Source organism: Aquarana catesbeiana, linkage group LG05, assembly GCF_042186555.1.
Source record: "Aquarana catesbeiana isolate 2022-GZ linkage group LG05, ASM4218655v1, whole genome shotgun sequence".
Lineage (NCBI taxonomy): Eukaryota > Metazoa > Chordata > Amphibia > Anura > Ranidae > Aquarana > Aquarana catesbeiana.
This window is the reverse complement of record NC_133328.1, coordinates 643,884,803-643,902,080: the sequence shown is the minus strand read 5'-3', so window position 1 is coordinate 643,902,080 and position 17,278 is coordinate 643,884,803. Positions and strand designations below refer to the sequence as shown.

The following is a 17,278-nucleotide window of genomic DNA, read 5'->3' as shown; positions in this document are numbered from 1 at the left end:
CTAACAGCACCTCCAGATTTTGAGAGGCTTTAATACACTGTTAGCTTTGCTTTGTTTTGGAGGTATTGCAGGTATAAGATATCCCAGGATGCACTGGGAAACCAACAAAACGTCATCACCATTCACTTCCGGTTCATGTGTATATATTCTGGTAGTGTCTGGTGTGCAGTATGGAGTAGCAAGAAGGTGAGCGGGGTCCGGACTGGAGCGGAGCAACCAGCAGATGACACACATGGTGTGCAACATGGGAACGCTATAGCGGAAGGCGAGCGGGGACCGGAGAGAGAAGGCTGAGCTGCAGAGGAACAGCAGAGGTGGGGGACTGGAGCAGGAGAAACTAGCAGATGTCACATGTGGTGCGCAGTGTGGGAGCAATATAAGGGGAGGTGGGCCAGAGAGGGAGGATCAGCAGAGTTGAAAGTTACCACCGAGTGGGGGATCAGCAGAGCTGGGGGTTACTACTGAGCGGGGGATCAGCAGAGCTGGAGGTTACTACTGAGCGGGGGATCAGCAGAGTTGAAAGTTACTACTGAGCGGGGGATTAGCAGAGCTGGGGGTTACTACTGAGTGGAGGATCAGCAGAGCTGGGGGTTACTACTGAGTGGGGCATCAGCAGAGCAGGGGGTACTACTGAGCAAGGGATCTAGGATTCCACTTAACCATGGTGAAAAATGGTTGCATTATATGGGTTAACACAGCAGAATATACCAAATCTAAATTACTCGATTTTGGAGAAGTGGTGCTTTAATTGCGGTTTCCCCTCTACTGGAGGCTCTTGGTCTTCCAAAGGTCTGCTCTGGACCTCTATTCTCTACACCAGTTGCTATAATAAAGCCGAGAATCTCGCTTTCAGCATTTGCTGGTCTGAAGACTCACTTCTCTTTCACCTGTCGGGCGTGCCGTTCGTTTACCACCCCGATGGGCTTGGAGAGGTCACGGAATACCTCTGGGTTATCCAAGTCCAATGTTTCTGACATATAGTCCTGCAGAATCCAGGGGAACTAGAAGAACAACAAATAAAATCAGTGATATAAAGTGATACAAAAGCAGTGATAAAAACAGTCTAGTGATATAAAGATCTATATAGAAGAATCAGGACCCACTTCCTCCTGTTGGTGACCCCTCTAGTGATATAAAGATCTATATAGAGGAATCAGGACCTCCTTCCTCCTGCTGGTGATCCCTCTAGTGATATAAAGATCTATATAGAGGAATCAGGACCTCCTTCCTCCTGCTGGTGACCCCTCTATTGATATAAGATCTATATAGAGCAGGGGTGGGCAACCTGGGGCACTCCAGCTGTTGCAGAACTACAAGTCCCATCATGCCTCTGGGAGTAATGTAACTGCCAGTCTTGCAATGCCTCATGGGAAATGTAGTTCCACAACAGCTGGAGGGCCCCAGGTTGCTTACCCCTGATATAGAGGAATCAGGACCTCCCTCCTGCTGGTGACCCCTCTAGTGATATAAAGGTCTATATAGAGGAATCAGGACCTCCTTCCTCCTGCTGGTGACCCCTCTAGTGATATAAAGATCTATATAGAGGAATCAGGACCTCCCTCCTGCTGGTGACCCCTCTAGTGATATAAAGGTCTATATAGAGGAATCAGGACCTCCTTCCTTCTGCTGGTGACCCCTATAGTGATATTAAGATCTATATAGAGGAATCAGGACCTCTGATAAGTGCTAGATGATGCTGGACATCCACCAGCCAGGCTCTCTCAGACTTGCTACAGCTTCTAATGCACATGGTGAGAAGCTCGCAGTGTGCTGTGAAATCAGAGTAAGCCATTTCAGTCCAGGAGAGGAGCCTGGCACAACAGTGCAAGACTTAAGAGAGGACACAAGTCAGATTTAAATACTGTCTATACTGCATCTAACTTATGCAATACATTAAAAAACTGACCACATTCTGCTGGAATAAGTCACCACATGCATATATTAAGCCCCGCCCATCGCCCCAACCCATGTGATTCCAGGTGAACAATTGTGGTGCAGAGAAGGCGTGTCTAGGAAGTTTCCTGCTGCCGTCAGACAGGCTGAATAAAAACAGTACAGGGGGTCACCATTGTGACCCGACCCCCCTGTGACCTTCCTATATGCCTGGATAGGAGGGCGGCGGCATGTAGAGGAACCCATCCCTCCATGAATTTGCTGAATGCCCGCTTCTCCTCCTTTTTATTTTGCAGTCATTCAGCAGCTGCAAGAGGGTAATGGAGGGTATCGGCTCCTCCACATGCCGCTCCCGCCGCCTCCATAACCCTGTCCTGCTATCCCAGGCCCCCGTGTGCTTCCCTGGCCACCCCTCACCCCCCTCCCCGCAGCACTGCCGAATTCCCCCCTCCTGCTGCGGGGGATATAGTCAGGATGGGGAGCTGGAAAGGGGCTGGTATTTGTGTTCTTTAGCACCCCCTTCCTTGTCTTAATGAATAGAGTCAGAGATTGGTACCAATCACAGTTTTTTTTTTTGTATTTACTCATTCATAGCTGAGGCATACTAAACGGATTCCTATGCTTCAGTTTATGAATGGGAAGCTCCGTACAGAGTTATTCCTGTTCATTCATTCTGTGCAGCTGAGGCTGCAGAGAAAAGAACTGATGAATCCGTGCTCACTCCCTTTCTCGGTCTCAAAAGTGAGACATCAAGGGTCTGTTTTGGCCCCTGATATTTCACCAAAGCCCCCAAGGGGGGGGGGGTCCTCAAAAAAATGTAAAAAAAATAAACTACTGACAACCAGGGTCGCAAAGGTCGCACTTGCGACTGGGCTTTGGATTTCCGCCATAATGGGGGACCCCATGACGGCAAGAAGGTGGCCCGCTGCGGGGCCGTAATAAAGAGCCCCACAAAGGGCCCTGGTCAGGGACCATATGGTTTCTTGCACTGGGGACCCTGAAGGTTCTAGATACGCCTCTGAAACAGTGCAACTGGGTCTCTAAATACTGTGAAAACTCTTAAAACAAAGAAAACAAAATTCTTAGGGCAGGGGTTATATTTGCACAGCAGCTTAATGTCCCTGGAAATACAAATGTAGGTTTCCTACATCACTCCATTTATGTTCAGATTACAAAAAAAAAAAAAAGTCAAGGAAGGAACAGGATGGGACTGTCCGGCACTCACCACTGGGTACTGTGACAGATCGTTGTAGGTCCTCCCGGCAATTGTATTCAGTTGCATCAGGTACTCGAAGTTAGAGATCTCCCTAAACACCCATTTCTGGGGGACAAGAAGAAAATCAAGAGGTGAAAAACTTCAAATTCCAAACTGTGAATAGTTCAGCACACAGCATTCTGAATGTGCAAAGTACACCTAAACCTGAAATATCCAAACTTGGTATATGTGGGGCTTTTATCTCTGGAAAAACTTGTAAAAAAAAAAAAAAAAAAAAAAATCTATCAACTGGTATAAAAAGTATCAAATGTATCAGTCAGTATAAAAAGTATCAAATGTATCAGCCAGTATTAAATGTATCAGCCTGTATCACCTAATTGGACGAGAGAGACAACCATCTGAGAAACAGATCTATCCTATCTTAGAAAACTCCAGATACTCCAGATCAGCCTCTCAACCTATTTACCAGCAAAATGGCATTGGCCTCAGAATTATGCAGGTACCACCAAAAATCAACCAGTGGAGGAGGAGCCAGAGGGTCCCACTGATCCCCGATTGGGAATGGCTGCTCTAGATCAACCATTCCATACCATGCTAGATGTTCCTTGACTATTGGCCAATTGACCTTACCTCTGGTGGTGCCAACACCTGGCAGAGCATGAGACATTGCACTATAATCTTTGTAGCTGTCTGTAGGCAGCATTCTTCTCACTGATCACCAATGTAAGGAACATTCTTCTCACTGATCACCAATGTAAGGAGCATTCTTCTCACTGATCACCAATGTAAGGAGCATTCTTCTCACTGATCACCAATGTAAGGAGCATTCTTCTCACTGATCACCAATGTAAGGAGCATTCTTCTCACTGATCACCAATGTAAGGAGCATTCTTCTCACTGATCACCAATGTAAGGAACATTCTTCTCACTGATCACCAATGTAAGGAACATTCTTCTCACTGATCACCAATGTAAGGAACATTCTTCTCACTGATCACCAATGTAAGGAACATTCTTCTCACTGATCACCAATGTAAGGAACATTCTTCCCACCGATCACCAATGTAAGGAACATTCTTCTCACTGATCACCAATGTAAGGAACATTCTTCTCACTGATCACCAATGTAAGGAACATTCTTCTCACTGATCACCAATGTAAGGAACATTCTTCCCACCGATCACCAATGTAAGGAACATTCTTCTCACTGATCACCAATGTAAGGGACATTCTTCTCACTGATCACCAATGTAAGGAACATTCTTCTCACTGATCACCAATGTAAGGGACATTCTTCTCACTGATCACCAATGTAAGGAACATTCTTCCCACCGATCACCAATGTAAGGAACATTCTTCTCACTGATCACCAATGTAAGGAACATTCTTCCCACTGATCACCAATGTAAGGGACATTCTTCTCACTGATCACCAATGTAAGGAACATTCTTCTCACTGATCACCAATGTAAGGAACATTCTTCTCACTGATCACCAATGTAAGGAACATTCTTCCCACTGATCACCAATGTAAGGGACATTCTTCTCACTGATCACCAATGTAAGGAACATTCTTCTCACTGATCACCAATGTAAGGAACATTCTTCTCACTGATCACCAATGTAAGGGACATTCTTCTCACTGATCACCAATGTAAGGAACATTCTTCCCACCGATCACCAATGTAAGGAACATTCTTCTCACTGATCACCAATGTAAGGGACATTCTTCTCACTGATCACCAATGTAAGGAACATTCTTCCCAATGATCACCAATGTAAGGAGTATTTTTCCCACCGATCACGTTAATGTAAATTGAGCTGTATATATAATCTATATCCGGGGTTCCTTGAGACCTGAAAATGATTTCATGGGATCCCAATGGAGTAAATAGGTTGAGAAAAGCTGCCGCTTTTTTACACAGACTCAGAATTGCCTTTCAGAGCTTTTAGGCGGCACACCTGCTTATTCTCAGTTTTCTTCTTTTTCTTGAAAACCCTTGTATAAGTGATTTTGTTTTGCCAAACTTCATAACCTCCCCTCCCCCATACTCTGTGCTCTATGTCCAGAACATGTCTGTTTAAAGTGTTACAAAACCCAGGAACCGGCATTCGCTATATCTGGTCTCCACAGTACACAGAACATGGAGATGCAATAGTTTTAGTAAATATAAACTGCTAAATACCTTTTTTCTCATCAGCAGTATATAGCAGTCTTGTGACTTCTATCAGTATCTAGTCAAAGCTTGTAGGAGGAGTTTCCATTCTACTCTGACTGTCCTATGAGGCTGCAGGACCCCTGACCCCTCTGTCTGGACAGTGCTGATCACAAGCACCCCCCTCCCCCCCAAAAAAACACAAAAAACTCTCTAGCAATACACACCAAACTGAGCATGTGCAGAGTGATTCCAAGGCTCTGTTCTATCAGGAGATGGATTGGGGACTGTGGAAGAAGGGGAGGATCAAAAGAAGACAGGATCAAACGGCCTTATTACACAATGCGGAGGATTAACCCCTTAGGTTCCACAGCGAGTATAACAAGCATGCTTTACTGCATACACAGACTGATATTTACTGTTGTGGGCTTAGTAACACTTTAGGTTTGCTCAATACATTAATTAGTTGAATGTTTAAAGAAAATCTACATTTAAAATAAAAGTATGTAAAATGATTACAGACATTCAATGCCTATTCCCCAAAATACTGAGATGGTATCACCTACCTGAGTAAGGCCCGAGGCTTGGAGAAGCTCCTGCGGAGAACGACTGCCAATCAGAAACTGGTTGGGGGGGTGTAAGCTGAGGATTCGGGAATAGACTTTATTCCTCACCTGCATGGCACACCAAAATAAAATGAAGGCTTACTTTACAGAACATCTCGGGGATTTAAAATAATAAAATGCTGAAAATTATAAAAAAATATAGTAAGAAAAAACAAACATGTTTTTCTAAAGCAATGCAAGTTGATCAAATAAATTCCATACTTATGTATCAATATTATGGTACTAAAGTGGACTTTTACTCTTACAGGGAACATCTAAAAATGTTAATTGTGTCCAAACACAACCTACCTTTTATCATGAGTTCCTAATATAAAATAGGGGTGCACTTACTGTTCTGTAGCCTCATACACTATATTACCAAAAGTATTGGGACGCCTGCCTTTACACACACACATGTACTTTAATGGCATCCCAGTCTTAGTCCGTAGGGTTCAATATTGAGTTGGCTCCCCCCTTTGCAGCTATAACAGCTTCAACTCTTCTGGGAAGGCCGTCCACAAGGTTTAGGAGGGTGTCAATGGGAATGTTTGACCATTCTTCCAGAAGAGCATTTATGAGGTTGGGCACTGAAGAACGAGAAGGCCTGGCTCGCATTCTCTGCTCTAATTCATACCAAAGGTTTTCTATCGGGTTGAGGTCAGGACTCAAGTTCCTCCACCCCAAACCCGCTCATCCAGGTCTTTATGGACCCTGCATTGTGCACTGGTGCGCCGTCATGTTGGAACAGGAAGGGGCCGTCCCCAAATTGTTCCCACAAAGTTGGGAGCATGAAATTGTCCACAATGTCTTGGTATGCTGATGTCTTAAGAGTTCCCTTCATTGGAACTAAGGGGCCAAGCCCAACCCCTGAAAAACAACCCCCCACACCATAATCCCCCCTCCACCAAATGATTTGGACCAGTGCACAAAGAAAGGTCCTGGCACACCAAGACATTTTGGACAATTTCATGCTCCCAACAATGTAAGAACAGTTTGGGGACGGCCCCTTCCTGTTCCAACATGACTGCGCACCAGTGCACAAAGCAAGGTCCATAAAGATATGGATAATCGAGTTTGGGATGGAGGAACTTGACTGGCCTGCACAGAGTTCTGACCTCAACCCCATAGAACACCTTTCGTATGAATTAGAGCGGAGACTTAGAGCCAAGCCTTATTGAACCCTACGGACTAAGACTGGGATGCCATTAACGTTCATGTGCGTGTAAAGGCAGGCGTCCCAATACTCTTGTCAACATAGTGTAGCCTCCGACTGCTAGTCTCACCTGATCTGGAGTGAGATTTGGGGATGTCAGTACTGTACTGCTCACTGTTCTCCTTGCTGGAGGGGAAGCTGTACCTGAGGACATGCAGTGCAAGGATCTCCCTGCTTCTGTTTCATCCAAACAGGATCTCTACCTCCTCCATCATTATCCCACCAGTCACAGATCAGGAAACATCCCTGACATAATGAAGCAGAGCTCCGCCTCTACCAGGATGGCCGCCTCCATACAGACACACAGCACACAACAAGGCGGTGTAAGCCAGTAATGTGAAAGATGGGCAGTCGTTACCTTTTTCTTAAAATTGACAAAGTAATTGGATTGGTCGATGAAAAAGAATTCCAGAGCCGACCTTCGGAGATTATAGCGGCGCAGGTGGACCTCGCGAAGCTGTGAGAGCGGTCGCTTAAAATCATAACCGATTCCTGGATGGAGGAAAAGAAAAGTCAGAAACTTCTGAACTTTGTTATTTTTTTAAAACTTAATTTTGCTTTTACTTTACCCTGCATCCTGGCACCCTGCAACCTTTATACCCGGCATCCTGTGCACCCTGCAACCTTTATACCCGGCATCCTGTGCACCCTGCAACCTTTATACCATGCGTCCTGTGCACCCTGCAACCTTTATACCATGCGTCCTGTGCACCCTGCAACCTTTATACACTGCGTCCTGTGCACCCTGCAACCTTTATACCATGCGTCCTGTGCACCCTGCAACCTTTATACCATGCGTCCTGTGCACCCTGCAACCTTTATACCATGCGTCCTGTGCACCCTGCAACCTTTATACCCTGCATCCTGTGCACCCTGCAACCTTTATACACTGCGTCCTTTACACCTGGCACCCTGTGCACCCGGCACCCAGCCTCCTTTATACCCAGCGTCCTGTGCACCCAGCTTCCTTTATACCCAACGTCCTGTGCACCCAGCTTCCTTTATACCCGGCGTCCTGTGCACCCAGCTTCCTTTATACCCGGCGTCCTGTGCACCCAGCTTCCTTTATACCCGGCGTCCTGTGCACCCAGCTTCCTTTATACCCGGCGTCCTGTGCACCCAGCTTCCTTTATACCCGGCGTCCTGTGCACCCAGCTTCCTTTATACCCGGCGTCCTGTGCACCCAGCTTCCTTTATACCCGGCGTCCTGTGCACCCAGCTTCCTTTATACCCGGCGTCCTGTGCACCCAGCTTCCTTTATACCCGGCGTCCTGTGCACCCTGCAACCTTTATACCCGGCGTCCTGTGCACCCTGCAACCTTTATACCCGGCATCCTGTGCACCCTGCAACCTTTATACCCGGCATCCTGTGCACCCTGCAACCTTTATACCCGGCATCCTGTGCACCCTGCAACCTTTATACCCGGCATCCTGTGCACCCTGCAACCTTTATACCCGGCATCCTGTGCACCCTGCAACCTTTATACCCGGCATCCTGTGCACCCTGCAACCTTTATACCCGGCATCCTGTGCACCCTGCAACCTTTATACCCGGCATCCTGTGCACCCTGCAACCTTTATACCCGGCATCCTGTGCACCCTGCAACCTTTATACCCGGCATCCTGTGCACCCTGCAACCTTTATACCCGGCATCCTGTGCACCCTGCAACCTTTATACCCGGCATCCTGTGCACCCTGCAACCTTTATACCCGGCATCCTGTGCACCCTGCAACCTTTATACCCGGCATCCTGTGCACCCTGCAAACTTTATACCCCGCATCCTGTGCACCCAGCATTCTTTATACCCGGAATCCTGTGCACCCTGCATCCTTTATACCCGGCGTCCTGTGCACCCTGCAACCTTTATACCATGCGTCCTGTGCACCCTGCAACCTTTATACCATGCGTCCTGTGCACCCAGCATCCTGTGCACCCAGCATCCTGTGCACCCAGCATCCTGTGCACCCAGCATCCTGTATACCCTGCATCCTGTGCACCTTGCTTCCTTTATACCCAGCATCCTTAACACCCAGCATCCTGTGCACCCATCTTCCTTTATACTCAGCGTCCTTTACACCCTGCTTCCTTTATACCCAGCGTCCTGCAACCTTTATACCTTGCGTCCTGTGCACCCAGCTTTCTTTATACCCAGCAAACTGTGCACCCTGCAACCTTTATATCCTGCGTCCTTTGCACCCTGAAACCTTTATATCCTGCATCCTTTGCACCCTGCAACCTTTATACCCTGTGTCCTGTGCATCCTGCAACCTTTATACCCGGCATCCTGTGCACCCTGCATCCAGTGGACATGGCATCCTGTGCACCCTGCAAATCCTGCACCCTTTGCACTCTTTATACTTTTATACCCTGTGCACCATTCAACTTTTTCACCCTAAATCCTTTGCACCCTGCAACCTGTACACCCAATAATCTTTCCATAAACCAAACGTGGAGAATTAGAAGTATATGTGAGCCCTCACTTTGTAAAACAACCCATTCAGTTTAAAATAGAAACCAACAGTAAGTCCGCTTTCACACTGAGGCGCTTTTCAGATGTTTTAGCGCTAAAAATAGCACCTGTAAAGTGCCTCCCAAGCCACCCCAGTGTGAAAAAAAGTGATTGGAAGGCAGGCAGGCTGTACTCCCAGCACAGTCAGAAAACTGACCATGTTGGGAGGATTGTGTTCTCATGCTTAGTGTGGTCAGTTTTTAATAGGAAAGCGGGAGGGACTGGCAGTAACACCAGGGATTTCACACAAAGGAAGCAATACATGGTACAACAGCCACATACCAGGAATATGAAATGTTGGGGTAACATATCAGCACATTATAAAAGGCGCCCTGCTTGGTTCCGCTTTAACAATCTCCCGCCAGATAATAAGATAGGAAGGGAATGGCGTCTCACCCTCCTCCGTCTCCTCCTTCTCACTGCTCAGGTCGTAGAAGTAAATATGCTGCGTGGTGACCTCCAGCCGCCCGGGAATGAAGTCCACGATGGTGATCAGCTCACAGTCCTCCGAAATCACCAGCTTCTCCCTCTGGTTCGGCTCTTTGGTCTCCTCACTGTAAGAAGCAGGACAGACAATTAAGAGAACCCCACCATGATGCTTTGCCGGGTGGGTAAATGACCTATTTTTTGGTTTTCTTGGACTTTTATTTATTTTTTTAGATGCAATGATTTATTCAACTGCCTTCCACTAGATGCGCCATTCCTTGCAGTGCTCCAGTTTTTGCTGCACTTATGTAAGCGCCCTCCCTGGATCTGCTACACATCTCTTGGGGGGGGGGGGGGAGCTAGGACTGAAAACACAAAAAGACAGACGCCGTTTAGGGACTTTTTGTTTTACTTTTAAATATTGGCACATGGAAAAAGCCAACCTGGGCATGACTGTTCTAAGGCTGCAGTTAACAATGTGTGCATTATATAGAACGTCCGCAATTTATACATTTGTAACTTTGGCTTATGTGAGTTAGAGACTTAAAAATATTGTAATATATATAAGTGGATTCTGCAGTTTTTTAGGTTTTATTAAAGACTCTGCATACGAGATGCAATCTTCTCCATTATCCCCCAGCTCTGCTCCTGCCCCATCTTGGAGTCTCACTTCTTCAGCTACAGAAAGGAAAAAGGGATGTTCCAGCTCCACAGTGAGATCTCCCTGACCAAACTAGGAGTTTTGGGTGTTTCAGTCCACCTTTGTGTGTCCCAACATACATTCTCCATATTATAAAAAAAAAATGAGCAGGGATGGTGGGAACCCCTCCATAATGGGCACAGCGGGTGTACAGACCCGGGAACTCAGCACAGGGATGGTGGGAACCCCTCATAATGGGTACAGTGGGTGTACAGACCCGGGAACTCAGCACAGGGATGATGGGAACCCCTCATAATGGGCACAGCAGGTGTACAGACCCAGGAACTCAGCACAGGGATGGTGGGAACCCCTCATAATGGGCAAAGCTGGTGTACAGACCCGGGAACTCAGCACAGGGATGGTGGGAACCCCTCATAATGGGCAAAGCTGGTGTACAGACCCGGGAACTCAGCACAGGGATGGTGGGAACCCCTCATAATGGGCAAAGCTGGTGTACAGACCCGGGAACTCAGCACAGGGATGGTGGGAACCCCTCATAATGGGCACAGCGGGTGTACAGACCCGGGAACTCAGCACAGGGATGGTGGGAACCCCTCCATAATGGGCACAGTGGGTGTACAGACCCGGGAACTCAGCACAGGGATGGTGGGAACCCCTCATAATGGGCAAAGCAGGTGTACAGACCCGGGAACTCAGCACAGGGATGGTGGGAACCCCTCATAATGGGCACAGCGGGTGTACAGACCCAGGAACTCAGCACAGGGATGGTGGGAACCCCTCATAATGGGCAAAGCAGGTGTACAGACCCGGGAACTCAGCACAGGGATGGTGGGAACCCCTCATAATGGGCACAGTAGGTGTACAGACCCCGGAACTCAGCACAGGGATGATGGGAACCCCTCATAATGGGCACAGAAGGTGTATCATATACAGTTGTGCTCATAAGTTTACATGCCCTGGCAGAATTTATGATTTCTTGGTCATTTTTCAGAGAATATGAATAACACAAAAACATTTCTCTCACTCATGGTTAGTGTTTGGCTGAAGCCATTTATTATCAATCAACTGTGTTTACTCTTTTTAAATCATTACAACAGAAACTACCCAAATGACCCTGATCAAAAGTTTTCATACCCTAGTTCTTAATACCGTGTATTGCCCCCTTTAACATCAATGACAGCTTGAAGTCTTTTGTGGTATTTGTGGATGAGGCTCTTTATCTTCTCAGATGGTAAAGCTGCCCATTCCTCTTGGCAAAAAGCCTCCAGTTCCTGTACATTCTTGGGTTTTCTTCCATGAACGGCACGTTTGAGATCTCCCCAGAGGGGCTCAATGATATTGAGGTCAGGAGACTGAGATGGCCACTCCAGAACCTTCACTTCACTGTAGCCAATGACAGGTGGACTTGGCCTTGTGTTTTGGATCATTGTCATGTTGGAATGTCCAAGTACGTCCCATGCGCAGCTTCCTGGCTGATGAATGCAAATGTTCCTCCAGTATTTTTTGATAACATTCTGCATTCATCTTGCCATCAATTTTGACCAAATTTCCTGTGCCTTTGTAGCTCACACATCCCCAAAACATCAGCGATCCACCTCCGTGTTTCACAGTAGGGATGGTGTGTACCTTTCATCATAGGCCTTGTTGACTCCTCTCCAAATGTAGCATCTATGGTTGTGGCCAAAAAGCTCAATTTTGGTCTCATCACTGCAAATGACTTTGTGCCAGAAGGTTTGAGGCTTGTCTCTGTGCTGTTTGGCGTATTGTAAGCGGGATACTTTGTGGCATTTGCATAGTAATGGCTTTCTTCTAGCGACTCGACCATGCAGCCCATCTTTCTTCAAGTGCCTCCTTATTGTGCATCTTGAAACAGCCACACCACATGTTTTCAGAGAGTCCTGTATTTCACCTGAAGTCATTTGTGGGTTTTTCTTTGCATCCTGAACAATTTTCCTGGCAGTCGTGGCTGAAATTTTAGTTGGTCTACCTGACCGTGGTTTGGTTTTAACAGAACCCCCCATTTTCCACTTCTTGAATAGAGTTTGAACACTGCTGATTGGCATTCTCAATTCCTTGGATATCTTTTTATATCCCTTTCCTGTTTTGTACAGTTCAACTACCTTTTCCCTGCAGATCCTTTGACAATTCTTTTGCTCTCCCCATGACTCAGAATCCAGAAACGTCAGTGCAGCACTAGATGAAAGATGCAAGGGTCTGTCAGGAGTCCAGAAACTCATTGGCCTTTTATACACACACACTAATTACAAAGAAACAGATCACAGGTGAGGGTGGTTACCTTTAATAGCCATTCAAACCCCTTTGTGTCAACTTGTGTGCATGTTATCAGGCCAAAATCACCAGGGTATGTAAACTTTTGATCAGGGTCATTTGGGTAGTTTCTGTTGCGATGATGATTTAAAAAGAGTAAACACAGTTGATTGATAATAAATGGCTTCAGCCAAACACTAACCATGAGTGAAAGGAATGTCTTTGTGTTATCATTCATATTCTCTGAAAAATGGCCAAGAAATCAGAAATTCTGCCAGGGTATGTAAACTTATGAGCACAGCTGTATATTATAGACTATATAGGATTTCAGATCGCTTACGGATAAATATTTAGGAAATCCTCATCGCCCAGCTGGTCGTCCTCCATCTCGTTCACCTTCGCCTCCTTCGCCACCGCAAGTGGGAAAGAATCGGTGAGCGTCTGACTCTGGTCAGTACCTGGACAAGACAAGATGAACACAACACCATCAAGGCAGAGCCAATCTGGCACATGAACCCCCCCCCCGGAACCACCACGCATGCCCCACACCTGAGGGTGCCGCACGCAGCGCAGCTCACCTAGGTTGTCGCGGAGGGCGCTGGCTTCCGTGTGGGCGTCAAACTTGTAATTAGGCACCAGCTTCAGCCGCATTCTGGAATAGGTCTCCGCACTGGACAGCTTCCACCGGACCTCCGGCGGGTTCCTGAGAAGGCAAAGGAAAAGGATTATTAACCGCTTCAATATCAGGGCGCTTTCACCCCCTTCCTGCCCTGGCCAATTTTTCAGATTTCAGCGCCGTCACACTTTGAATGACAATTTCGCGGTCATACAACACTGTACTTATATGACATTTTTATCACTTTTTCACACACATTTTTTCACATTTTTGGTGGTTTTTAATCACCACTGTGTTGTTCTTTTCTCACTAAATAAACTAAAAATAAAGACTAAAAATATTGAAAAAAAAAATACAAAAAAAAAAAAAACACCTTTTTACTTTGCTTCGGTTTTAAAATTTTGCAAATAAATAATCTTCACAAATTTAGTCCAAAACGTATTCTGCTACATCTCTTTGATGAAAATAACCCAAATCAGTGATAGTTAAAATGATATGGAACGTCCTGTGAGCCTCCACTAACAATAATAAACCAATAATTCCTCTTTGAATCAGCTGCAAGCGGTAAACATGTCTCGCAAACCATGTAAAAGTACTAAAATCGCATTAAAAACGCTGCGCTATCAAAAAGGTATAAGCAAAAAAGCCTCTGAACTGGTAAAAATATATCCTCTACACTGTGGTAAATAAAACGGAGGGCACTCAAAAGCCACGTCCGTAATATAGGGGAGAAGAAAAGGGGGCACTACTGAAGGTACTACCAAATGTCGGACTTTATAGGCCAGGAAACAAGGGAATATCATGAATAAATCATCGCATTTATTGAAAAAATACAAAATATACATATAATAAATGGAAAGAGTAAAAAACATCATACATATGCGTTTATGCAATTTGTACAGTGAGCCCTTGTGCGTCTATGCATTTCGCCGTTAGGCTTCTTCAGGACACGACCAAGGTTCAAAGACGTAACAGATAAGAGAACAAAATCCCACTATCTGAAATAAAATACATTGGCATTAAAATTAAAACTATTACACGAACATTTTTTCCTTTGAGTGACTCAACTTGCGTCATTTTAACATGCTGTTCTATGTTCGTGTAAATGTATGATGTTTTTTACTCTTTCCATTTATTATATGTATATTTTGTATTTTTTCAATAAATGTGATGATTTATTCATAATATTCCCTTCTCCATTGTTTCCTGGCCTATAAAGTCCAACAGTTGGTAGTACCTTCAGTAGTAACCCCTTTTCTTCTGCACTGTGGTAATAATAATGTATAAAATATATGATGAAAAATATAAGAAAACACCTGCGAAATAGCCAAATAATAAAGTGACAATGTGCATTCCTATAGTGATAAAAAATATTAAATATTAAAGCAAATAAGTCCGTGGAAATCTAAATAGATCCAAATACTGGAATTATAAAACAAGTGCTTAAGTGCACTGTGCAAAGTTCAAATCGATCCAGTTTACAGGGGCTCCACATTCCATGCGATTCAGTATGCTGTGAAAGTGATGCGATATTCAGACACTGAATGGCACAAAGAAAGGTCCACAAAGGCATGGATGAGCGAGTTTGGGGTGGAGGAACTCCTAACCGCAACCCTCAATTTGATCGCAGGACTCCACCTGCGCCCAGCACTTCCCTCAGCGTCCAGTATGCCCCCCCCCCCCCCCCCATGGTCACTTACTGATCGGCCCAGGCACCGCGAGGACAGGTCAGCAGGCGCAGTACAGACTTCCATTGTCTGAGGACTGTGTTATGGTGGCTGTTGATCTGTTTCAGCATACTGTTATATCGGCCATTCTCCCGCAGCATCCGCTTCTTCACCGGCTCCAGGATCAGCTCCTGTAACACACCAATAAAAGCGTTTCACAAGCGTCAGACTCTGTCCCCTGCTGGGAATTCTGGATTTGGCTACAAAAAAAGTCCAGATTTCAAATTTTTTCAGAAATTTGAAAATTCGGAAATCCGAAAATTCTAAATAACGAATAACAACTATTAAATTATAGGTATTGGAATTTCCTTTCAGATTTGACTGTTAGTGAACGTAAGGAATACAAATTTATCCAAAGTTACGAATTATCCATAATAACGAATGCCACATCTAAACAAATAGAACCGAATAATAATAAATATTAATAATACGTTTTTAATATTGTTATTATTAATTTGTTACGTTCCATTCATTTAGATGCGGCATTCGTTATTATGGATAATTCATAACTTTGGATAAATTTGTACTCGTTACGTTCACCAACAGCTAAATTTGAAAGGAAATTCCAATACCTATAACTTAATAGTTAAGAATAGTTAAGATATTATTAGTTAGTTATTTCGGGTTTTCGAATTTTCGTTCTTATTTCCAAAGTTCCAAAGTTTCAAAGTTCCAAAGTTTCAAAGTTCCAAAGTTCCAAAGTTCCAAAGTTCCAAAGTTCCAAAGTTTCAAAGTTCCAAAGTTCCAAAGTTCCAAAGTTTCAAAGTTCCGAATTTTCAGAAAAATTTGTAAATTCGAAACTCTGATATTTCCGAATTAACAAATTTGTCTAAATTTGTTAAAAAAACTAATTTGGAACTAAACGAATTTGCGCATGTCTACTTACCTGCTCTGTGTAATGGTTTTGCACAGAGCAGCCCAGATCCTCCTCTTCTCGGGTCCCTCTTTGGCACTCCTGGCCCCTCCCTCCTGTTGAGTGCCCCCCTCAGCAAGCAGCTTTATGGGGGCGCTCGAGACGAGCTGCAGATCCCTGTGCACATTCAGATACGGAGCCACGGCCTGACCCCGCCCTCTTTCTCTCCTCATTGGCTCACTGACTTTGATCTACTGCAGCGGGAGCCAATGGCACCACGCTGCTGTCTCAGCCAATAAGGTGTGAGGTCCCGGACAGCCGAGTCTCTCCTGCAACATCGCTGGATCCAGATGGACCACAAAGTATTGGGGGGGGGGGGGGCTGCTGCACACAGAAGGATTTTTATCTTCATGCATAGAATGCACCTTCTGCCTTTAAAACCCCTTTAAATTAAATGAATCCAAGCAATACAATTAAACAAACAAAAAAAAGATTGCTAAGAAATAAAATATGAATAATGAAATTAAATTAAATACAATTATACAGCAGGTAAAATAAGTTGTGAACATGTCACCATTTTTCTAGGTAAATATATTGGTAAAGGAGTTATTGACATGAAATTTCCCCCACATGTTGGTAACAACCCATCCAATCCATACATACAAAGACACCACAACAAATACCTTCAGAAATGAAGTTCTGTGTAATAAAATGGAAGGACACAGGGAAAACGTATTGAACACATGAAGAAAGGGAGGTGCACAAAGACACGGAAAGCCAAGACACCAGCTGAAATCTATCAGTAATTAGAAAGCAATCCTGCCCCTTGTCGGTGCAAATCCATATCAGCTGGTTCAGTCTCACCTGATTGGCCTATAAAAAGGTGTCTCATTACCAAGGTGTCACACAAGAAACATCTCATGATGGGTAAAAGCAAAGAGCTCTCTCAAGACCTTCACAACCTTATTGCTGCAAAACATACCGATGCATTGGTTACAGAAAGATTTCTAAACTTCTGAATGTTCCAGTGAGCACTGTTGGGGCAATAAATCCAGAAGTGGAAAGAACACAATTTCACCATAAACCGGCCACGTCCAGGTGCTCCTCGCAAGATTTCTGACAGAGGAGTGAAAC

At 45.1% G+C, this 17,278-nt stretch overlaps 1 protein-coding gene across 5 annotated transcripts in view; it reads right to left on the bottom strand.

Annotated features, from left to right (window-relative positions):
- NBEAL2 (neurobeachin like 2) overlaps window positions 1-17,278 on the bottom strand; it is a 245,461-nt gene that overhangs the window by 36,166 nt on the left and 192,017 nt on the right. For 3 of the 5 annotated variants that reach the window (XM_073632461.1, XM_073632462.1, XM_073632463.1), the window contains 8 exons: window positions 15,265-15,422; window positions 13,527-13,651; window positions 13,289-13,406; window positions 9,990-10,147; window positions 7,441-7,574; window positions 5,831-5,938; window positions 3,119-3,214; window positions 877-1,001 (listed from right to left, as the gene is read on the bottom strand). In XM_073632461.1, coding sequence (XP_073488562.1) covers window positions 877-1,001; window positions 3,119-3,214; window positions 5,831-5,938; window positions 7,441-7,574; window positions 9,990-10,147; window positions 13,289-13,406; window positions 13,527-13,651; window positions 15,265-15,422 — 1,022 coding nt within the window. Of the gene's footprint in view, window positions 1-876; window positions 1,002-3,118; window positions 3,215-5,830; window positions 5,939-7,440; window positions 7,575-9,989; window positions 10,148-13,288; window positions 13,652-15,264; window positions 15,423-17,278 lie in introns of all 5 variants that reach the window. The other 2 variants (XM_073632459.1, XM_073632460.1) reach the window with 1 other exon arrangement.